Genomic DNA, 24,813 nt, shown 5'->3' on the forward strand with positions numbered 1-24,813 from the left:
AACAAATATAGTAGTGAATAAAATGACAACTTCTGAAAATATAGAAACCATAGAAAATATTAAAGGGATAGGTCACGCAAAAAAAAGTAAGTAAATAAATAAATAGATACATAAATACAAATAAAATAATAATAAAATAAAATGAAAATAAAATCAATAATAATAAAGAAAGAATGAAATAATTTATTCATCATCATGTCATTCTAAACATTCTTTCTGTGATTGTCTCCATACAAGAAATTTGTACATACAAACATTCTTCAAAATCTTTTGTACTCCACAGATGAAATTAAGTCTTACTGGTTTGGAATGACATGATAGTGAGTAAATGATGACAGAATTTTCATACTGTACATTTGTGGAGATGAGTTTGTGTTTAAGTCACTGGGTACTGCAAAACATTACAGATACTGTTAATGAGAAAAAGTGAGAGAGCTTTTGCAGGAACAAACTTTTGTCTTTTTTTCAATATTGACACAAGTGCTCCCTCTGCTGCATCACAGATGCATTATGGACACATTATGGATTTTTCAAATTACAGTTTTTCTCAATCGATTTGACACTTTTCTCCAATGCAATGTACTTCTTCTCAAATCACTTAACACAGCCATCCAAACATAAAATTATCTTGACCAAACAGTTCAACTTTACTGCAAAATGAAGCACTGCAATTTTCTAGTAATGCATTTATAAAAATTAAACGTTAACATCAAATCTATAGGTGGGTTCTCTATTGATTATAAAACACATTCTGCTGTAGATGCACAAATATGCTAATGAATTCTCAGTATCTTATATTTTATGACCTCAGATGACTGTCAACGTAATAAAGAAAATTATATTGAGAAATCTGTCTAGTGTTTACAGTTTTTCTCAATCGATTTGACACGTCTCCAAACTCAGGTCACTGTTCTCAAAACAGACAGAGTTTAGAGAATCGATTGAGAAAAACTGTAAACATTAGTCAGATTTCTCAGTATAATTTTCTTTATCACGTTGACAGTCATCTGATGTCATAAAATATAAGATACTGAGAATGTCACGTTTTTGTATGTTTTTCCCATTCATTGCAACATCCTGTATGTACCCTGACTATGATAATCATTAAGATGAAAAACGGGCCATTTTTTGCATTATAGCAAGGGGAGAAAGCAAATACTGGAAATTTCTGGAAATCGTTTTTTTTTTCATTCTTGCTGTTAGACTGTAATGGCAAATAAAATTATATATATATATATATATATATATATATATATATATATATATATATATATATATATATATATATATATATATAGAAGCATTTTCACGAATAAGCTCTGACTTGTGGACCCTACTGTATTTATTTACACATACACTGAGAGAAAGAGTGAAAATAGTCTGTAACCGTCCACCGTCACAATCATTCTGCTCACTGATTTTTCGCTTCGCGTATAGCGTGAGTCCAGTGCAATATGGTGCTGCCTTGTGCCTCTACGGCTTCCGTTAGCTGCGTTGCGTTGTCAACAGGACCAAAACACCATCAGCGACAGCACACAGGAGCTTTACTCCTGGACTGTCCGCTGGCCATCAGCCGACACCTCACCTGTCCGCCTGCATTAACTCTGCCACGTCTTAGCAAACAGCAGGTAAACGGAATGCACGCGATGTTTTCATTTGGAGATACTACGTCCATTTAAAAGCGCGAGAGCAGTCGGTGCACCTCACCGGCACTTTAAAACTGACCGAAACTGACGGGGAATGCGGTGATGCGCCCAGCCATGCCCTGCGCTCGTCTTCCTTATATTTATGCTGCGATATGTGCTGTTAGTTGAGTATTGCTTTATAGAGAATGGGATGATTTAGGCACAATTGCGTTCATATGCAGCTTGTGTTTTTATTACAGGTAACGTAGGCTAAGAACCTCTTTTTCCCATTAAAAGGACACCGGACGGCTCTTGTGTCCCCTGTCCCGTTAGATCACCATCACAATTATTCAGCACACTGTGGTGATGTGTTATCTCTCTGTGCTAATAACGTTCTGACTGTAATCATGGAGTCGGTGCGTCTTCACGCTAGTTTATCAGGCTCTATAGTTGGCTTTTATAGACTGGTTTTCTGACTTTGTGCTTTAGTTTGGACAGCAGCAGCTGGTCCACGTTAGCACCTCATGCTAGTGCATTATCCTGACATATTCATCAACTCTAAATGAGATAACAAACAATCCGGCCATTAGCTAACACTATGAGCGATCACTATGAGAGAGTGAAGATTGAGCTCCAGCAGATGAAGGAGGTGGAGAACGAGGCCGCGGCCGACGAGGAGCAGCTGCCCCCGGCCTCGGTCTCTCCAATCCCCGCTGACGTTTCCTTCACTGCTCGGAGAGACTTGTCCAAAAGTAGCATTAACGGGAGAAGTCGGAGTAAAAGTAGGAGTAAAGCAGACGGTCGTGAGAGACAGGTGAACGGTAAACAACTGCCGTATCTGACGCCGCAGAAGTCAGACTATTCACAAGGACAGAGCCGTGTGAGCGATGAGCCAAACCTTCACATTAAAGGAACGGCAAAGCTTTTAAAGGGTAAAACGGCGGCAAACGGTCACGTTGAGTCATGTCAGAGACAGACAGATGGGAAATGTGAGCATCATGGCAAAGAGGCCAAAAAGAGAAGAGCTGTGACGGTGGACACCTCCAAGGCAAAGACGTCTCTGGAGGCGCTAAAGATGAGCATCAGACAGCTGAAGTGGAAAGAGGTGAGAGAGCAGTGTTCTGACACCACATTCCGATTACAGTATTCTTAGTTGTGTGATGTGTGGTCCTGGTAAACCCTACATTATGGGGACAATATGTCCCAACAAAGATTGCAATATCCGAAATCCTTGTCCTTGTGGGGATATTTCTGGTCCCCATGATGAAGAAACAAGCTTATAAATGGTACTAAATGAAGTTTTTTTTTTTTTGAAAATCTTAAAATTCAGAAAGTTTTCTGTAAGGGGTAGATTTATGTGTAGGGTTGGTGTAGGGCGATAGAAAATACAGTTTGTACAGTATAAAACCCATTACACCTATGGAATCCCTGGTTTTAAAAAAAGTACACTTCCATAATGTACTTGAAGTGCTCTATTTTGTGTGTTAATTTTGTACTTAATATACTAAAATGATTCTTTAGTACTTTATAAGGTAAACATCAACTAAGTGTACTCAACTGATCCACCTAATCCGAGACCAAGACAATTGTGTGTTGAGACCACCAAGACTTTGAGGGGTTGAGACCAAGACAAGACCAAGACCAGACCAGCGCTGCTCAAATTCATCTAAAGGTTCCACATTTACTGCCTGAGAAATGCCTTATTTTAAATCATTAAATACAATAATAAGACACTTACAGAGCTGTCCCCAATCAAATGGAGTCTCTAACAACAAACTTCATCACTGCAGTGGTGGCAAAGAAGCTGCATCAGAATTGGTACAATTACAAATGCATACATATTAATACTTTAATACATTAATACTTAAAAAAAAAGTTTATTGAATGTTTGTATAAAAACAATATAATTTTTTCAGAACAGTTCTCTTGATCTTGTAATATTGCTTAGTTATAATATAATAATATAATATAAAAAGTCACATCTCATACTCTCAAGCACTTTTTTTACAACAATATCTTGAATTTTGTGGGTGTATGTATTAATTTTGGTGACATTTCTGACACAATCCATCAATAATTTCTTCTTAGCCAGGGGGCCAGAGCCCATTACGGGGCCTTAACAAACTTCCAAGGGGGCCTCAAGATTACTTAAAAAGTACTCAGCGGTATGTGCTCTTGTGTTGTGTTGTATACAATGGTGTCATCTATATTGCTTATCAATTTGAGACCGAATGAGAGCCAGAGAATATTCGTGCAGAGAATCGCACAGAACCTGTGCAAACACGGCTCTTACAGGACGTTTCAGAATGTTATGTTTTCTTGTTTGTTGTGGTCTCATACTTTTAGATACACTGTTATTTGTAAATGCTAGTACTTATGTTGCTTTTAATACATTATATGGTTTTATCCTGATTAAAGCTTTAATACAACACTGCAACAGCATGCATGTCTATGTTTAATGCTTCTCGTAGCTATGCGAAAAATATCTGTCTGTCTATATGCATAAATTGGAACACAGTTGATTGATGGAGCTGACAAGCTTATGATCTGAATGAGAGCGAGAGAGAGAGAGAGAGATGCAGAGCAGGGGGACGTGAGGAAACAGGATTAAGAACTGCTGCTTTATAGTGCTGTCAAACGATTAATCGCGATTAATCGCATCCAAAATAAAAGTTTTTGTTTACATAATATATGTATGTGTACTGTGTACATTTATTATGTATATAGAAATACACATACAGTATATATTTTGCAAATATTTACATGTATATACATTTATAAATTTATATAATTATATTTTATATTATAGCAAAATATATTTAATATATAAACATAACATATCTTTCTTAAAGGAGACATGCATGTGTTTGTATTTATATATACATAATAAATATAGACAGTACACACTCATATATTATGTAAACAAAAACTTTTATTTTGGATGTGATTAATCACATAAAACATTGATTTTGAAACTTGTAAATCCATCAGAATCGTTAGAAGACAGAATCGCGATTCATATATATGAATAGATTTTTTTCGTGCACCCCTAGTTTTGATGGCATGGCAACAACTCTTTTTCTTCTCTAAAGCAGCGCAACATGGACTCGTCATTGGGGCGGGGTTTATCAGGGTTTGTGATGTCACAAACCTGGAAAGAAGCTCGTTGTAGTCCTTACCAGCCGTAGTTGCAGGCTTTAAACTGCCATAATTTTAATAGACAATATCCACGTTTGCATGAACTTTCAGCGTTGTAACTTTGCAGATATTGTTTATGCTCAAACAGCAACATTACACACCAACTAAAGTTAAAAAAGTGAAATTGCAATCAACCATTATTAAGCTCTAAAATAGTTGAGGGGGGCCTTCAAATAATGTTGTGGACAACAGGGGGCAGTAAAGTCAAACATATTGAGATCCACTGATATAAATCAAATTATTTATTTTTTGTTATTCAGCTATTTAATTAGTTATTGATGCATTTGAAGCAGGAAGTTTTACATCCAATCACATTAATGATGACTGTAAATAAATCAGACAATGTAATGGCAATTTAGTGATATCCCTGCAGTTGTGGTTTTGAAACAAAATTCCTGAGTCCTCTTAGTCTGAGACCAAGACAAGGCTGAGTACAAATGCGGTCGAGACCGAGACAAGACCAAGACCATCAAAAAATGGTCTTAAGACTAGTCTCAAGACTAAGATCGGTCTCAAGTACTACAACACTATAGTTACCACTTGTACAATTGAGTGTACTAGTGTATGAAAGTTGGGTTCAAGTTCAAGTGTACTGCATCAGTAAAGCCGATCCACACCTTTGCTTGAATATGAATGGATGAATCCATTGGACTTATCTATATTTTCTTTAGGCTTCTGCTATGTAAACAAACACTTACTCATGACTTGTAGGCTTAATATTTCAACAGCCATTGCCAGTCTTTAACCTTGTCCTTCATCACATGTGAAAAACACACGCATATGGTTACACTTGACTGTCTATGTAAAGTCACTCTTCATTAAAAAAGAAACACTCATTAATACATTGATAAGATGTCAAACTATACCATGTGGTCCACAACACCTGGCAGGTTGGAGAGAGTGAATGGTTCTGTTGAGTGAATGTCTACACCCCCTTCTACTCATCTCCTCTGAAATATAATGAGCCTTTGTAATTCAGTGCTGCCTTGTTAAAGGTCGGTTTCAAGTTTAAGCGTATCCATTATACCTTTTATCCCGTCTGCTACACCAAAGACTGTTTCAAGGGAAGGAGGAGTTCCCACCTGTGGTTTTAAAAATGTTTTGAAGACTATCAGTCCTTGAAGTTATTTAGAAACATAGATCTGAAGATCTAATTATGACAGTTAGAAACAAAGTATGATATAGTCTAATCTGTAAGCACTTGATTCAGACACCTTAAAACCCGCTACATGAGCTAAAAAGTCAAAATTGGCTGTCAGCAAGCTGGCAAACTGATGGCAGTTGTTGTCATTACACATTCAATGTCTTAACTGGGTTCAACTGAAGTTTTCTGTGCAACTAAGATGGGCCTTTGTGAAACTGGATGCTGTAAGGCAGACTTATCATCTAGATCATCTGTGACCTGTAGTAACTGGTAGTACTTTGAATATCTTAAACAATTTAGTTGCATTTGCACGTAAATAAACCATTTACATTTTTGGATCTGTGTTTCTGATCTAAAAAGGTCTTATGCCATTATCTGATTTGCCATCATCTAAATCTGAGTACATTGCATTCACGTTTTTGATGTGTCATGGTTGCAAAGACACATAAAGGGTACTAATGCAGTTGAATGCTGACTTTCACCATATGGTTGTGCCTTCACAGTGGTAAATGATTAAATTCAATCTGGGATAATCCCACATGCCTGTGTTCCCACTGCTCTCCATGCCTGTACAGTATGGAATAATCGAACACTATGGATTGTAGATCTACATGTGTTGCAATTTTCAAATTGTTTATACTATCCTACACATTGCAATACTCAGCACAAAAGCACATACATGCACCACACTGGGGCTCAGCCAGACATATCCGTTTGTCTGTGACATGTGAGAAATATCTGAAGGGGGTCCAGGCTGATGTGGCAGGGGTAATGATCCTCCCAGGGCAGAGATGATTGGTTGGTTGGTGTTAACACCATGGCAGCTTCCATGGTGAGTAATAAATAGAAATACTATAAAAGAGCAATTTAAAAACATATAAATGGTTTTTAAAGTTTGCTTGAGATAAAAACTATAAAATGGAGTTTTCTTTGAAAGTGAGGGCTGAGTAATATAATTTCCTAAAATAACAAACCAGCACAATTTAATAAAATATGTTTAATAGATACTGGACTTTGGCATGAGGAGCATAATGTCGGATGTTCAATTGATATTAAGAACTTCTGGAATGCCTTATTCGGCCCTAGAGAAAGAAGAAAACAGAACTGTAACCTTTAGGTTTTTAAATAGTGTACATTTTATAGCCATTTCTAATACGAGAACACTTGTAATGAAAGTATAACAAATTAGAATGAAAACCAATAAAACTTCACTTAGAAAGGAGGAAAGTGCTTTCCGAAAGGATGTTTCACATTTTGTCTGACTTGTTAAATGCATTGAAGATATACCATAGTTTGAATTGAAATGCTCTTTTTTTTTGGAATTTCTTGGTGCACAAGTTTTCTCCAGTGTTGCGTGACAATTTCACGTGTCTTGTACCTGCTACTGTACATAATTCCAAGTAACTTCATTTAAGAAGTTACGGCTAAAGGTGATTGGATTGAACAGGCATGTCCTCGTTTTCTGACCTGCTCCAATGGATTGTTATTCATGTTTAAGAGATCTTTGCTAACCCTGATGCATCAAACAGAGCTGAGGTGCTAATATTTTGATTCAAACTGAATAAAGCACTTTGTGTTATTATTTAAAAAGATTCTTCCAAATTAAAATGTCATTCCTTCTGAGCAGATTTAAGGAAAAATAAAAAAAGACACACACACACACACACACACACACACACACACACACACACACACACACACACACACACACACACACACACACATACACACAAAGTACTTTCATGTTGTTCCAAACCTGTTTCTTACATCTGTGTAATTTTGTGAAATGTCTTCTTTTTTTTTTTTTTTTTTCCCGGATGAAAGGAGTAAATATCGTAGAGTTCTTATTTCTGGGTGAACCCTAATGCATTAAAATGTTTACACAAAGCTATTAGTGCAGTCAGTACACTAACGATAATTGCTGGTCACTTTATCTGACAGATGTATAATAATATGTATCCAAAGGTGGCAGATCTAATTGAACCTCCCAGTTTAGTTTTACCCTGCTTCAGTCTTTTTTTAAATGTATTTTTATTAATACGCAATGTTAGAACAATGCAAATAAATAGATCATTGTGTTTTAAGAGGAAAAAATAAATGGAAACCATTTTTGTTTATTCCAGCTTCATGCAGTGATCTATCAAAGTCACTCACATGAGCATTAGTGCTGCACAAAATTGCTGCACTTCAGATTAAAGCAACTGGAGCGAATAAAGGTCACTCGTTAATTGTTCTGCTACAGCCCGTGATGTCTGTGTTTTTTGAACACATTCACACATTGATTCCACTTTATGAATTATGGTATATATGTTATAGACTTGCTACTTTTGACTGATTCCTGAGCCTCTGAAATAGCAAGGGCTATTTAAACCTCTGTCATTGACAGGCTTCACTATATTTGTGAGGACATTTTGAAATAACTGGCCTTCACAACTGTAGCTATACCTGTAAACCAGCATGAACTCCTAATCTGATCTCAAATTTCTGGTTTCCTCTGTGTGCCAGGTGCCCAATATAGGAGCACCTCCTCACACTCCATTAGCACGTTAAACAGGGACATGATCCTCACAAAATCCAGCCCAAGACACGTAACCTAGTCTATACTAAGAACACTACTTGCATCCTGATTAGTGACCTTGATAACCTACTTCACGCTTAGCCCGCACTGTAGCCTAGTCATCATATACAGGTCTTAAAAATGTTATATGAAACTGGACCAAAACCTGAAACACTGGTCTGTACACATGTGCTCAAAATGCATTTTCACCTGTGAATGAATGATGGTAGTAACATCACTGTTACTGTTGTAGAAGTATAATTCTTCCAAGTTATTAAATGCATGAATGTAAATCATTGAGAATGTAGCCCACAGCCATGATATGCCTACTGCTGGAAAGAGTAAAAATTTAGTAAAATGTTTCTTGGAAAAAGAGTCCTGCAGAGGTGAGCTGTTGTTATTCTAATGCAGTTAGTCACAGTCAATGTTTTGCATCCTTGTCAAAAAAATGACATATGTATTGTGTTGTGATTGATAGTTTTCCTCCTTTACTTTGCCTCAAGTCTCTTTCTTTTGATCCTGCAGTTTCCGATGGGTAGGCGGACAGCCTGTGATATCTACTGGCATGGGGTCTCTTTTCATGACAATGAGAACATCATCTCTGGGCAAGTCAACAAATTCCCAGGTAAACTTCACAAAAAGTAGATCTTTAAAGATCCTGTCATCCTAGAAACAGTGGCTTTCATAATTGTAATAGGACAGCACCATTTGCAATCTTTTAAAAAAAAAAAAATGTAAACGACAGTGGCATCTGTCATTAAAGATCATTTAATCCTGATTTTCAGACTGGTACAATGTTCGCATTTAAACTGGTCAATCTGTTAATACCCGCAGCTGGACAGCAGGTGGTGTTAAAGCTTCATTTTCGTTGTGCAAATCACCTACACAGTGACACAGGGAAACTTTATTCAAACTTTGAATATTATTTTTATTTTAACTACATTTTAAAATGAACTGGCTGAAATAAAGACAGTAAACATATAAAGACAATTAAATGAAGGAAATAAAATGATGCACATTTGTAGAGGGGTGCCATAGTAAACAGCATGATCTGAAACAACATGCAGAAAATATAATATGCACTTGCTGATTTACCTAATTTTATTTTCAGCGTTTATTAATAGCCTCAAATGTGACATATCTTCACTGATGATTACAAGCAGGTATTATGTTGTTTCTTACTATGGCAACCGCTTGCATGCTTGTGTTGAATGCGCTTCTCCTATATGAAAAGTATGCCATGGCAAGCCTATTCAACAATAAATATCTAAATAATAGTTTTGGTCAATTAACCTGGCAAGCAGGAGATTTACAACATTAAACAAATTCTTTAAAGCGTTAAGGATGGGGCTAGGGCTGGTAAATACAGTGTTTTTATAGTAAATAATGATGAAAACAATTGAATTAAAAATATTTGACTGAAAATACAAAGTATAAGAAAATCGAAAACAAAGTGAAACTAAAATCAGTGGATGACAAAGTTGAATGATCTGACCTGTTTGTGGGGTTGAAGATGTCCCTCTGATTTTGACATGGTGAAACACTGTAACTTACAAAAAAACCGATACTAAAAATACTAAAAATAAAATCTGTGCATAAATTACAAAACTGCAGCTATCGAAACCCAATGCTGAAACTAACTTAAACAAAACTAGACACTTAAAAATAGTACTTAACTTTGTCACATTTACATTAGTTAGTTAGTATAGGCTATATTCTGTACTTGCTTTTAGAGGAAGGTTATCATTCATACATTATGGCGAGTATTGTTCACTGGAATGTTTTTCAGCAGTGGAGTCATAAAGGAGTCTCAAGAGCTGCTGACTCATGGGTTGGATGGAATATGGCTGTTTTCATAGCTGTTTTGACAGTTGCTTTCACACGGACAGCCTTTCCAAGCTGTGTGCCTGTGTGTGCGCTATGGAGCCATTGAAATCAAATGATCAAGTGATTTAATGAAAGTTCTGAGAAATAGGGCTCTAAAATGTGTCTTTTTTTGAGAGAGAGAATAACGCCCCTGTAGGGCCATTGACGGATGGGGAACTGCAGCCCTTCTCTGGCCTGTGCCATTTCTCTTTGACTTCACTGTTTTCTCATCAAATATCCTGTCGGTCAGCAGGAATGATAGAGATGCTGCGGAAGATAAACCTGAGTCGTGCCGTGCGTACCATGCAGGAGCTGTTCCCGGAGGAGTACAACTTCTACCCACGCTCCTGGATCCTGCCTGAGGAATACCAACTCTTCTCCACACAGGTACAAGCTCAGTGAGGGAAACACTTCAGAAGATACTTTGGACACTGTATTAGAGTCAATCTTTGAAATCACAAAGAAGACATTTACAGAAGCTAGACAAACTGTCTTTTTTTTCTGTCTCCCTCCAGCAGTGTTTCTCTTAGTGGTGCATCTTCAGGTAGATGGCTGTAGTAGTAATTGGTCAGGACAGAACCACAGTAAAACCAGGTTAAGCAGTTTAGTGGCCAGCAACAGCTAATTGTAAATGACAAGTTTGTTACAAGATCTTGTAGTTACTGGATTTACATCTTCAATATCCTTCCACATATTACAGTTACTGTGTCTTTGAGCTTTATTTGTTCAGATGGGCTGCTTAAATTGGATTTTATCTTATGCTTTCCAGTAGGTTTAAACAATCTGTGGGTCAATGTGTTAGGATCCCCCCCCCCCTTTTTTGTAATTAATTAATTAATTAATTAATACCTTTTCATATTTGTGCATGAACTTTTGAGCATGAATCAGGAAAGACTTGTGTGGGCCTGTGTTTGAGTAACTTTTTTTTTTTTTAAATAGAAAAGCTGCAGGGGGCAGCAGAGATCTGCGGAAGGGGGAAAAAAGAGAAACATGCATGCAGACTTAAAAAAACAGCAATTGTATTAGTTGGAAAAATGAGGCTTGGTTTACCAACCCTAATAACCATAAGTTAGTATTATTATTAAACATTTATTATTAAGTTAACCATTAGTGCATAATCACCTGTGCTCACTGCCTTTTAAATTCTTGTATTGTATTGAAAAAAAAAAAAAAAAAAAAAAAAAAAAAAATATATATATATATATATATATATATATATATATATATATATATAATTAAGCGTTAGATCGGTCTTGTGTTATTTTGTTTATAATCTTAATATTATTTTATTATTATTATTTATTTTTATCATTCAGAGCACTTAAACATTAGCTGGAGACTCAAATAAAGACTGTACATATTAACCCTTTTAGACCCCTCTGTGGACATCATATTAGTAAGACAGTGAGTTTTCTTGAAGTATCCATATGTATTTAAATATTTAGCTCTTAAAAAAGAAATTAGAAAGTAAATTAAATGGAATTAAATTAAAAAAATTAAATTCAATCAGTTTTTTTTTTTGGGTTGATTATCAGTTAGGGCAGCATTAAGAGTAGAAATAAAGCATGAAATAAAGCATTGTGTCGCTGAAAAGTAATTCAGATTTGAAAGGGTTTTTTCTTACAAGGGATGGTCTCTTTATGTTCTTTTCCAAGCATATTAGAAAAAATGTCACTGTTTACCTTCCACTTTTGTCTTCTTCTTTTTTTTTTTTTTTTTTTTAATTCGTCTCCTGAAAGATAATGATTCAACCCTCAAACCCACTTTTATTGTCAAACCGGACAGCGGATCCCAGGGCGATGGCATCTACCTCATCCGTGACCCTGCTGACCTTCGGGTCATCTCAGGTTCTCCGATCAAACAATCAGTTGTTCAAGAATACATCCAGAAACCCCTGCTCATTGATAAACTGAAGTTTGATATCCGCCTGTATGTTCTGGTCCGCTCCTTGGAGCCTCTAGAGATCTACATCGGTAAAGAGGGTCTGTCAAGGTTCTGCACAGAACCCTACCAAGAACCCAGCCAGAAGAACCTCAGTCATGTTTTTATGCACCTCACCAACTACTCCCTTAATGTGCACAGCGGGAACTTTGTTCACTCCGACAGCTGCAGCACGGGCAGTAAACGCACTTTCTCTAGTGTTCTTTATCGCCTGGCATCTAAAGGAGTGGACATCAAGAAGGTCTGGTCAGACATTATCGCTTTGGTTATCAAGACAGTAATAGCACTTGAGCCTGAACTGAAGGTGTATTATCAGGCAGATATACCACCTGGAAAGCCAGGACCGACATGTTTTCAGGTATATTTGCAATGAATTCCTTTATGTGTGTGACATGTTTTGCATTTTCTCATTACAATGAGAAAAATGAGCACATACCCATATGCTGTTAATTATGTTTTTCCTTTACCAGGCGATCCTTAATTCTCTGCATTTCACTGGTTTTCAAAGTCAATAAATAGTAGATAACAGAAGATGATGTGTTCTAATTTTAGATCCTGGGCTTTGATATCCTGCTGATGAAAAACTTGAAGCCTGTTTTATTAGAGGTCAATGCCAATCCCAGCATGAGGATTGAACATGAGCAGGAGGTGAGGGTGCAGATGTTCTATTAGTGTGATGCTTATAAACCAGTACCTTAAAAATGTACTGTGGCAGTACTAAAGAGCTTTGATATACTTCAATATTATTATTTAGGTGGTTATTTATTTCAAAAATATCACTGTACATGTCAAAACTGTTCATATATATATATATATATATATATATATATATATATACACACACGCATACACATACATGTCAATAATGTTTTATATATATATATATATATATATATATATATGTATATGTGTATATGTAAAACCTTAAAGACATTTATAATGTTACAAAATATTTGCATTTCAAATAAATGCAGTTCCTTTGATTTTTTATTTTTTTTTGGATTCAACAAAGAATCCTTAAAAAAGGCATGGTTTCCACAAAAATAACTAACTGTTTTCAACATTGATAATAAAAAAGGTTTCTTTAGCAGATCTCAAATAAAAACTCAGCAAAATAGAATGATTTCTGAAGGACCATAGGACAAGAATGGAGTAGTGGCTGCTGAAAATTCATTTTCGCCATCTCAGGAATAAATTACATTTTTAAATATTTACATTTACATTTAGTCATTTAGCAGACACTTTTATCCAGTGCAACTTACAAATGAGCACAATGGAAGCAATCAAAATCAACAAAAGAGCAATATGCAAGTGCTATAACAAGTCTCAGTTAGCGTAACGCAGTACACGTAGCAAGGCTTTTTTTAATTATATAATAATAAGTAAACAGACAGAAAAGAAAAAAACTAGCAAGCTAGTGTTAGAGGCCTTTTTTTTGCTTTTTTTAATTGTTTAATAAATAAAAGAAAACAAACAGAATACAAAAAGTATAGAGAAGCTAGTGTTAGTTTTATTTTTTTTAAAGAAAACAAGCAGTTAGTAAATGAATAGAGTGCAAGTCCAAAATGGGCAAGTTTTTTTTGTTTAAGAATAGAGTTATAATAGAGAGTGCTAGAGTTAGAGGGTCAAATAAAGATGGAAGAGATGTGTTTTTAGTCGATTCTTGAAGATGGCTAAGGACTCACCTGCTCAGATTGAGTTGGGCAGGTCATTCCACCAGGAGGGAACATTTAATGTAAAAATATAAATTTATTTTTAAATTGTAAAAGGGATTTTAGATTGTAGTAATATTTCACAACATTTTAACTGTATTTTTGCCCAAATAAATACAGCCTTGGTGGACATAAGAAACATTCTCATTTAGTCTTACTGACTCTAAACTGACAGTGACTATACTTGTGTTCACAGAGTAACGGGGACATTAACACGAGTCTGTTGTGCTGCTGATTGTTGACGCCATATGTTGCAGGTGTCACCTGGTGTGTTTGAATATGTACCGAGTCCAGTAGATGAAGAGGTGAAAGTGGGTGTGATCAGAGACACGCTGCGGCTCATGGACCCCACTCAGAGGAAACAACACGTAACGTGAGTCATAATCTTTAAGGCTTATGGGACAGTTGATGGTGCAGTTTGTGTGCATGTGCGCATGCCGACCAGTGCATGTTATCATCCTCGCCTCAGCTTTGTGGAGCTGAAATAATGGTCTGCTGAGCTGCAGTCATAAGCCTTTCAGATGGAAAAATTAAATTCAGGAAATCCTGTGATGGGATTTCACACTTGTGTGGCCAGTCTTCCTCTGTCTCTCTCAGTCCAGGATAGCTGGATGGTCTCATGCCCCATGAGCAAGTTTGTGTGCCAGGTTTATTCTAGCTCATTGTACACAGACACACTTCAATGTCTAGGCCTGGGGGAAATAAAAGTCAGGCAGCCTTTGTTTTTGAGGAAAGTGTAGAGTCAGCTCAAAGTTTAATTGAGACGTGCATGTGCGCTCTGAGCTGGAAAGACTCTGTGTGCACATTTTTGTTTAATATCTGCTAATTTAGCCTTTAGATGTGCTTTTTTATGATCTAGCACAGTTGTCTGGTTTGTGGTGTTTGATGAGCAATGAAAAAGTTGAATCATGCATTTGTTGTTTTCAGTTCTTGATGATGATTTCAGAAATCTAATATACTGATTTGGAGCTCACTAAACATTTCTTATCATCAACGTTGAAAACAGTTGCAGCCTAATATTTTTATGGAAACCAAGATACATTTTTAAAGTATTCCTTGATGAATACAAAGTTTAGAAGAACATTTGTTTGAAATGGAAATATTTTAAGGCAAACCTTACTTTTTTTTTGTCTTAAATATTCAACCCTTTTTTTAAGCAAAATATGCAAGGGGTATGTATGTAAGCCCATTTCCACCACTGAATAAAAAAGGTAATTGCGACTTTTTATCTCATAATTGTGATACAAACTCGCAATTCTGACTTTTTTTTCTTTTCTTGTGTGATCTAATAGTTAAAAAGTCATAATTGTGAGATATAAACTCGCAATTCTGAGAAATGATGTCAGAACTGCATGATATAAAGTCACAATTACGAGACATAAAATCGTAATTGCAAGACATAAAATCGCAATTGTGATATAAAGTCAAAATTGTGAGATATAAACTCACAATTCTGAGAAAATATCAGTCTTTTCCCCCCTCAAAATTGGACTTAAACTCGCAATTGCAATTGCGAGTTTTAAAGTCAGAATTGCGTGATATAAACTTGCAATTGTTTATATCTCAGAATTGTGAGATACAAAGTCGAAATAACCTTTTTTTTATTTATTTTTATTCAGTGGCGGAAACAGGCTTCCATAGGTATGAAACCATAAAAAAAAAACATGCTCACCAAAACTTGTTCTTTAGACTGCCAGTTCCTACAAGGAGAATGTTAGTGTGTCATAAATAAATTTACATAAACAAATAAACAGTCTCCTCTGTAGAACTATCTCTTATGGTCGAGCAAACATAAGCTCATATTGGCACAAAAGATTAAATTAATAAAATAAATTAAGGACACTCGGAAAGAATGTTCTACATACTCAAGTCACAATCTCTTTCATCTCGTGTCCTCTTTTTAGTCAACCTGAAATAACAAACCTTAAGTGACTGCGACGGCTGCGTGAATTAACACACCACTCACAAACTCTTCTGAGTCAAGCCCTTTGATGCTTTTTGAAACTATTCTGTCTTGAGTACGATTGTCACGGCTAATACAGACAAGTACAAAGTCACTAAGGCTTTACGAAGCCAGAACGGCTTCACTAGTGTTGTATAATGACAGCCTATTCCTCGCAGGGCTCTCCACGTGCTGTTCCTCTAGTGCTGTCGATCATGTGTCTTGTTGGACCAGTTCATCTTGCATGTTTCCAAAGGCTTCTGTAGGAAATTACCCTGAGGCAGTTTGATGTTTGTTATGAATATGTTATACATACAGTATGTTGTTAGATTATATTAATAGTGGGCCGCTCCCCAGATAATTTTTGGTGGTTTTATAGAGCCTCTGGCAGTCACAGAGACAGGTGTGATATTTTTAAGTTATGATCAGTTCCCCCCAATCATTTTTACTGGGAGTATGTAAGTTTGGTGAGCAGATACAAAATTCTGTGAAAAATTCTGCGGCATCTAAAGGTTGTATGTGTCTTTGGGTAAATGCATTAAGTGTGTTAAGTCGTATCTCTGTCATTAGTACTTTTTCACTGTAATTCTCAAGCCACAACTTTCAGGTAAGAAGCCATGAAGTGCATCTACTTGGACTGAAAGTGCAGGGTTACTTACAACACTGCTGAAATGCAACAAACTGCTTTGGCGACTCAGCGCTCGTATGAGAGGACTGCAGTTCGCTCGGTTGGTTTTGTGATCATCAAATAATTGTTTTTCATTATGTTGTCCTTGGGTAAGTGAAAGAGAAGAGGGATTTAATGAGAGTAAATGGTAAGGCTTGTGGTTTGTGATTTTATTCACTGAGGATTTCTTTATTTTTTTAGTCCTTTGGCTTGAAGTCCTCCATTCTCCTACTTGACAGATTTTCTTTTAAGCGTTATGCTGTTAGCACAAAATCAATCCGCAAACTTTACAAATGATTTGAGTAGTTTTTGTTCTTATTTAGCCTCTTTTTTTTAAGTGACTGACATTTTTCACCCATCTACTTCTTAAATTTGAAAAATTATGGCAGAGAACAATTCTGTAAAAGAAAACCTAAGTTAGTCAAAATATTTTGATCACAAAAGACACCAGTTAAAATGATTAAAGTTTGCACCATATACCATAATTTACCAAAGGTGTTTATGAAGTTGTAAAATGTAATATTAGTTGAAACTGTAATGTAAAACTGACATATTTTGTGCATGCTTTTTATATTTATAGTTTTTTGAATGTTTATCTATTTTTCTGTTACTTGTAGAAAATATATAAATGTATATTAAAAAGTCCGATGTTGGTGCGTGTGTTGAGGTTAACCTTACTGTGCAAACAGGTCAAGTACAGGGGGCGGTTCACCAGAAGAAGCTATCGTAGTGGAGACAGGAAGTGATGAGAAAGAAGGTTTGGCGGATTCCCTTCCATCTTTGTGTTTAAAGCAAGTCTTCCCTAAATACACCAAGCAGTTTAATTACTTGCGGGTCGTGGAACGCATCGCTACCATTTTCCTGCGCTTCCTTGGTGTCAAAGGAACCATGAGACTGGGTCCGACCAGCTTCCGCACCTTCATCAGGCAAGTCATTAGTTCCTGTAGCTCAACTGATAGAGCGTGGTGATAGCCAAAGCTAAGATCATGCTGGTAAAATGTACACTTGAAAGCAACATCTACAAAATGAAGACATGTAAATGTGACAACCATTTCACTGCCTCAGATTTAATTTACATACTGTATAACATTATTGCTAGATTTAATGGGATTCTGAATAAGGCGACATTCATTATGTACCATGTTAATTGAGCATCTCCTTTAGGAACTGCAAGCTGAGTAACAGCAGCTTCTCGATGGCTTCGGTGGACATCCTGTACATCGACATCACGCGCCGCTGGGCTGGAATGCTCCCTGACTCCAGAGAGGCAGGCAAGCGGCCCACCAATCATGATGCAATTTACAGCACATCTTCACTCCCGAGGCCAACACACAATCAAAAAGCTGTTAAACAGCCTCCAATAAAAGACACATTTGCAACTACTCATCATAGCGCATTTCCCCTCGCACGCAGTCATAAATGAGATCATCAGGGGAGATAATTGACAAATAAATTCACTTCTTCGTTCATTTGCCCAGTACTTGAAAATCGCAAAAATAGATGGCCAATCAACTAATGCCACATAACCAAATTTTCAAGTTCTGCCTCAATCTTTTATATTTTAATTTGTATTTATTTTTTTCTTTCACTTTGAAAAGATACTTTGGTAAATGGGAACATTTTGTGTGTGTGTGTGTGTGTGTGTGTGACTGCGTGTATGTCGAAGCTAATGTGCCCACAAGTCATTTCTGCTTTTAAATGAGCACTGGTAATATTCTTTGTGATGGTGCATTAGTTTGGGTCATGCTAGCATCGTTTTCTTGGAGGAACGTATGAAATGAATAATGCATGCCAGGCCTTGCTTCTCCTAATCAAAAGAGAGAATGAATGAATATATACTCGAGTCTCTGTGCTCCTAAATGGCAAGAGTGGAATGATGTGAACTGAATTCTGGAACGTTTCGGGAGGTTGCACTGAATTTGGTCATTAGCGCCTTGCAGTAGTGAATCAACGCACACACACACACACACACACAGATGCCAGACTGTGTGGCGTGAGGAAAGTAATAACTGCTGGATAAGGTTGATATTTATAAATAATAGAAGTGGCCATTTAAAAGAAGGGGATCGGACTGTTTATCCCTGAGGAGGAAGAGGAGCGATAGCGCTGCCATGATCTTCATTAATAGTAATACATTTACTTTTGAGGAATGCTGACTTGACACTCGGACAGAATCTTAATCCTCCTGTCCATCCCAGAGTTCAGTCTACTTTATTTGACATCACAATGCTTAATTCTTTTAGTGCTCCTCATTAGTCTGTTTAATGAAACCCATTTTTTCCTTCTGGAGAACAGTGTTGCTTATTAATTGTGGCCATCCATTCTCAATGTACACATATTTCTGACCAGCGCAGCAGGCTGCCTCATTTTCTTTCGAGCTGATTTTCACGGCTCCATATTGTCCACAGCGAGGGCTCATTAACGCTCCGTATATGTAGTCAGACAAGTGATCTGCGTCCACTTTTAGGCTCCAACCCCCTGAGGGTCCCAGGGACCCTTAATAAAAGTAACAGTGCCTTCCTGTCGAAATGTGCAGAGAGAATTTCACCACGTTTAAAATGTACAAAGTTTTTCTCTTTAGAAAGAAGCTGTCTGTATTTCTCTCCCTCGGCTCGCAGGCTCAGAAGTGACCTTGAGAAATTTCCTGCTGATGATTTGAGCTTGCAGATGAAGTTTTTAGCAGGAACATAGAAATACTGTAATTAAGTTTTCATCAGCATGGAGATACGACTGCACTAAATAATATACAGATGAAGCCCTGTTAATTAATAAACAAGCAGAAGGGAAATCTGCCAAATGTATACTTCTGATTAAAGCCACTTACATCTCGGAAATAATGTCAGTAATAGCTTTTCTTCAAAACTTTCAGCAAACTCTTTATATGACTGTCTTATTTGGTTTGAATGGAATGACTATTACTCATACTGTATATTTATATGAAGTTATGTGCCAAAGTTTAATTAGGTCTTCCTAAACTCTTTACTTCAGGCACTACCTGTAAATTTCACCCATTTTTTTTTTCTTTTGACCTCATAATTCTTTATAAAAATGTCATAGCTCAATCATCCGGTAAAATGACAGATTTCTTCTCTAACTATTGTGTCTGCTTAAACTCCTCCATGCAAGCTCTCATTCATCTCATTTTTGAGTGCAACACCCACATCTCAAAATCCAATCAACAACTGATGAATAAATGGAAGTTCTTGCTCTACCTTTTTTTTTTTTTTGCTAATCCATTACACTTGATTGTACGTCAAAATATGAAAGAAAAGATCTGTCGACACTTCCGTTTTATCTCTGTGCATGTAGAGATCTTAATCTCCAATGTTTCAGTAATCCCAAAAAAACTGAAATAAAATCTGATAACAGTGGCTTTGTAAATTGTGCCACTTTAAACTTAAATCTCGCAAAAAAAAAAAAAAAAGTATATAATATATAAAAAAAATTATATATATAATTTATTATTATTATTTTTTTTTAGACCAGTCCAGCTAATGTGCATTCAACTTTGGACAGTAAACAAAAACAATTGTCTGTTTTAACTAAGAAAACTCTGGTTCTTTTAAAGCATCAATTAAAGCTCTCTCTCTCTCCCTTTTTCAGGAATGTGTCTTCAGGCATTTATTGAGGCCTTCTTTTACTTGGCAGCACGCAGGTTCAAGGCGTTACTGCTGCGCGAGCAGGTGCTCTTGCTGCTGGAGGTTTGTGAGGGGGCCCTTGAGGGCCAGAGCCACAGCGAGAAGCCACGGCCACACCGATCGCACACAAACCCCGCCTCCTCTCAATCATCAGCGCCAACCACGTTCAGCTCCCCCGCACTGACACGGCGACGCCACCAGCCGATGCAACTCTCTGCTAAAGCCAACACAGAGAACTGACAATCTCACACATTACATGTCTTCTGATGAACTTTTAGAGGGCAAAGCAATGTACTTTTGAATAATACAGAAAGAAAGAAGCTAGAATAATGAACCAGATTTTATAATATATAGAAGAGGAAGTTAAACATTCACTCCTAGCTCTGTGCAATAGCTCAAGTTGAATTGTTTATACACAGCTCAGATGAAGATATTTCTTTCACCACACTAAACAGACGGAGGATATTTGTACACTGACACTCAGGCACTTGTTTCAGTGCTAAATGTGCAGATGGCATGGCTTGTGTCACAGCTCATACTGTATGCTTACCTTCAGGGAATGTGGGTAGGATTTGTGTGAACCAATCACTGCAGGGTTAAATATCACGGGATTCAGTGTTTCTTAAAGGGACGAGATGTTGTCATAACACCACTTCAGAAAAGCAGCTAATTATCTCAAATGGCCACCTTACACTGACTAGGCAGAACAACATGGTGGCCTTTTGTTAGTAGAAATGGTGTTAACACCAGGACATGGCACCAAGTGCATTCAAAGTTTACTAAGTTATGTATTATTTATACCCGAAGATATTTATTATTTATTATTTCTCACTTAACCGATTCATTCACTGTAGCTGTGAATTGACCAAACTGCCCCTGCATGTAGAAATTATGACAGAAGGAGAAAAAAGGGTTTGCTGTGGTTTAATGCAAGTGGACATCTCACAAGAATAGCACATATTTACAGATCATTTAACCCTCATTTAATATCACATTGCAGCTGCAGGCATCGACATATAAAATAAGGCTTGACTGAGATGTACTTTTTATGGACATGTTGAATAAACATTGCATTTAAAATATTACATTGTATGTTTTTACTTTTTCAGTTATATATGCACACACACACACACACACTACCATTAAAAAAAGTTGTTTTAATGTGTTGAAAACAAGTCTCCAATATTAGCAAGGCTGCATTAATTTGACCAAAAATAGTTAAAACAGTAACATTGTCAAAAAGCATTACAATTTGAATGGTCTCCCATTTTAAAATATTTTAAACTGTAATTTATTACTGTGACAGCAAATCTGAATTTAAATCATTCTAATATGCTGATTTGGTGCTCAAGAAACATTATTTACAATGTTAAAAAGTATTGTGCTGCTTATTTTTTAGATTTCTAAACATGAAATAAGATCTGGGATTGAAATTTTGTAATGATCTTAACAGCACAATTTTTGTAATGGTTATGGTTGACTCATGCAATTTATTTGTAGTGCCGCCCATAAGACATTGTACATTGGGTTCAGAAATGGACCATCAGTAGGTTTTTTTTGCAAATCTTGACCTCTAACTCATCAAGTGATTGATTCAGTAAAGACGACAACAAAGCAGGCATATAAAATAACTAAATAAAACTTTAATTATTCTAGTTGCAAATGTACATAAATTGCACAGCCACAATTGTATGGTTCTTAACATGGACAAATTTCTCTGTACATTATTGTTCTCATCATTGTCCTAAAACAAGGCAAGAGTCCAGCCAATACTTTACTTTAAACATACTTACAAAATTACTTTCTACAAGGATTATAAAACTTACAACATATTGTAGGTATTCATTTATATATTTGTATATCTTTATATTATTTATCTCACATAGCTACTATTTCACATGGACTGCTTGGATAAGAAAAAAAAAACACAAATAGTTTTACTTGCAAAAGTTTCCTAAACTTTGAGAACTGAAATGAAGCCAGATAAAGACACATCTGATGAAAAGAACCGAGACGACAGCAAAAGTCTTTTTCATTCAACACTGTTCTAAACTACTATTTCTTTTCAGTTTTTTTTTACTCACTAGTAGCTTCTCATGTGGGTGAAAATAGACATAACGACTCCGCAAAACCTCATTAAAAACAGAACATGAACAAACAGAGAAGCTGACATCCAAGAGAAAACTTGTGAAAAATAAATATTGGTTCCCTTTTGTGCAACCATATGAGCCCCAAGCCAAGTTTAAAAGTTGATCAAATGAATTTGAAATAACTCTAGATATTAATCTGACTTATGCAGACAGTGCTGAAGCATTTAGTACATGCAAAACTACTTTAGTAGAGCATGTGATTGGTTGCGGTATGTAACAAAGTCCAATTGCTAATCTCATGACGTTTACGCTGCATGTGCAGCTTTGATTATTGTGTATGGCTACAGTGGCGCAAATGTTAATGCTACAAAATAAAGCATCCCTGGCTTAATAATAATAATGAGCACCTTGAGTTTGCTACGTGTTTGTAGAGTGAAGTAAACCCAAGTGAACATGACAAAGGGAAAAAGTGCATAGTCTTCAAAGCCTTTGAGAAGCTGGGGCAAGAGATGTGGTGTGTGCTTGTTAGATTGCTGCTTCTCAGTCTGACCCAACATTTCAGCCGTCATTCACTTTGCAGTTCCTGTGAACCTTGCTTTATATATAATATTAACTTAATCACATAATACTCCATCACAGAGCCCATATACAGAGAAGATTCCCTTTAAAAATAACATCTCTTATCTTACACGTCCCATGACACGCTGTCTTATAATGTATCTCTTGCATCAAAATAAAGATGTGCGTGCGTCTCACTTCCCCAAAGACCAATGACATAAAGGAAAACAGCAGCTCCACGCACATACATTATTAATTACAAAAATATACAAACTCTAAATGCTGAAATGTAAAGTGTGCAGCAATTTGGACCGATGAGGCAACACATACAAAAATAAACACAACACCTGTACAGATGATTTAAAAAAGGCTTTAAAAATTAGAATGGAGAAGAAAAACCCATGAAGAAAACATGCACAAAAAAAGCAACTCCTAAACAATGTAGGAAGAAAACATGGGCTACAAGGCAGTTTTCAAAACTTCAAACATTTCAGTCTTGTTTAGTGTCTAAAACATTCACTCTGCTCTGCCTGAGCAGTCTGTGCTAATTCAAAATCTTGGCATCTATGAACAAAAAAAATCTATGCACATTATAATCTATCATAGATATTCATCTGAACTGTAAAAATAAAATAAAAATAAGGACTGAGGGGTATTTCAGATGCAACATTTTAAGGCTTCTCATGATGGAGAGACAAAGTGCACTATGTAGGGAGGAACAGAAACAGGAAGAGAGATATGGAGGAGAGCGCTAATTTCTCCACAAAGAGTTGCTCGTTCTGCAGTTTCAGTCGTTTCATATTAAAGTAGAGACCATTATAAATTAATGTGACAAAATCTAGTTTCTTTTTTTTTTTAAAGGCTGTATGGAGAACACCTATTTTAAAGCAAGTCAAATGACTTTTTTGCAGGCTAGAAGGTCGTAGTATCTGTATAATGTCACCATGTTAGCTGTATTGTTTTTTTTAAATTTATTTTACAGTTAGTTGTTGTGAAACACGAATGAATGTCTAGTGGTGTGTCCTAACATGAAGCACTTGAACAGTAGTCTCACCAGTGGATGTTTAAAGTGGATCTTGCGCCACTTTTCCAAACATTCGCTTTGCAGACCGTCAAAGGTCAATGTTCAGTATCCTCACCTGCCTTATTTCTCTCAGTGTTCACTTACAGAATATCTGCACACTTGCTCGTGTCCTCTGTCTTCATTCCTTCTCTCTGTGGATCCGGGGCTCTTCGTTCAGCAGTTGGAGCTGTTGCGAAACTCCCCGTTCTCTGTGATCTGCAGCTTGGTGGGGTTGGTGGGGGAGATGCCGTTCCGCGTCTGCATGCTGTAGCGCTCCTTCAGCTGTGACAGGGCACTCATTAGCCTCGCGTTAGCCGCGTCCAGAGATGCTATCCGTTTCTCCTGCAGAGAGAGACAATTTCAGTACATATACAAATCATAAATACTATGAAAATACCAACGGCAGCAATTTCAGCAAGGAATTTTCATATGCAATTGTTTGGATGTTAACAGGTATAGAAAATTTGGGTTATTTTAGGTTCTCATTATGTGGGTTAACTGACACATCCATGTTTCTGGCTGTATAAGGATCATCAAAGTGAATGTGTAATTATGCATATATTTACTGAACATGAGTTTGCATAAGACATTCAGTTTGCTTGATCTCCAGCTAAGCAATGCCAACAATTAGCATGTAGTCTGATTAGCTGAGAAGTATTGGCCCATGTTGTTCATGTGGATCATTTTGTAGAATGAAAACATGTATTGAGTTACTTTTTTGTTTTAGCTACTTTTTGGCAAAAGGGATTGAAGATACCAATCCCTACCAATCCCATCATTTTCTAAAAGTGGAAACCGTGCTGAAGTTTTTC

The 24,813-nt window shown here is 36.5% G+C and overlaps 2 protein-coding genes across 9 annotated transcripts in view; one reads left to right on the plus strand and one right to left on the minus strand.

The window, feature by feature from the left end:
• The first annotated feature begins 1,447 nt into the window (after positions 1-1,447).
• Positions 1,448-21,372, plus strand: LOC109090710 (tubulin polyglutamylase TTLL11). Its single transcript, XM_042724236.1, has 9 exons — positions 1,448-2,730; positions 9,050-9,149; positions 10,644-10,777; positions 12,114-12,689; positions 12,884-12,979; positions 14,301-14,416; positions 17,342-17,578; positions 17,817-17,923; positions 20,256-21,372. The coding sequence occupies exons 1-9, from the start codon at positions 2,224-2,226 to the stop codon at positions 20,528-20,530; spliced, it is 2,148 nt and encodes a 715-aa protein (XP_042580170.1). The 5' UTR covers positions 1,448-2,223; the 3' UTR covers positions 20,531-21,372.
• A 2,536-nt stretch (positions 21,373-23,908) lies between these two features.
• Positions 23,909-24,813, minus strand: part of LOC109090153 (disabled homolog 2-interacting protein-like) — a 143,621-nt gene continuing 142,716 nt past the window's right edge. For all 8 annotated transcript variants that reach the window (XM_042724229.1, XM_042724228.1, XM_042724230.1 and 5 more), the window contains one exon: positions 23,909-24,343. In XM_042724229.1, coding sequence (XP_042580163.1) covers positions 24,176-24,343 — 168 coding nt within the window. In that variant the 3' untranslated portion in view covers positions 23,909-24,175. The remainder of the gene's footprint in view (positions 24,344-24,813) is intronic.

This window comes from Cyprinus carpio, chromosome B5 (assembly GCF_018340385.1).
Source record: "Cyprinus carpio isolate SPL01 chromosome B5, ASM1834038v1, whole genome shotgun sequence".
In the NCBI taxonomy this organism is placed as follows: Eukaryota; Metazoa; Chordata; class Actinopteri; order Cypriniformes; family Cyprinidae; genus Cyprinus; species Cyprinus carpio.

Bases quoted from the DNA above. Each gene is read 5' to 3' on its own strand.
- LOC109090710 (XM_042724236.1), top strand. From the start codon at position 2,224: ATGAGCGATCACTATGAGAGAGTGAAGATTGAGCTCCAGCAGATGAAG. The intron at 10,778-12,113 runs GTACAAGCTCAG...TTTTTTTTTTTA, and splicing joins ACCAACTCTTCTCCACACAG to ATTCGTCTCCTGAAAGATAA. The intron at 14,417-17,341 runs GTGAGTCATAAT...CTGTGCAAACAG, and splicing joins CAGAGGAAACAACACGTAAC to GTCAAGTACAGGGGGCGGTT.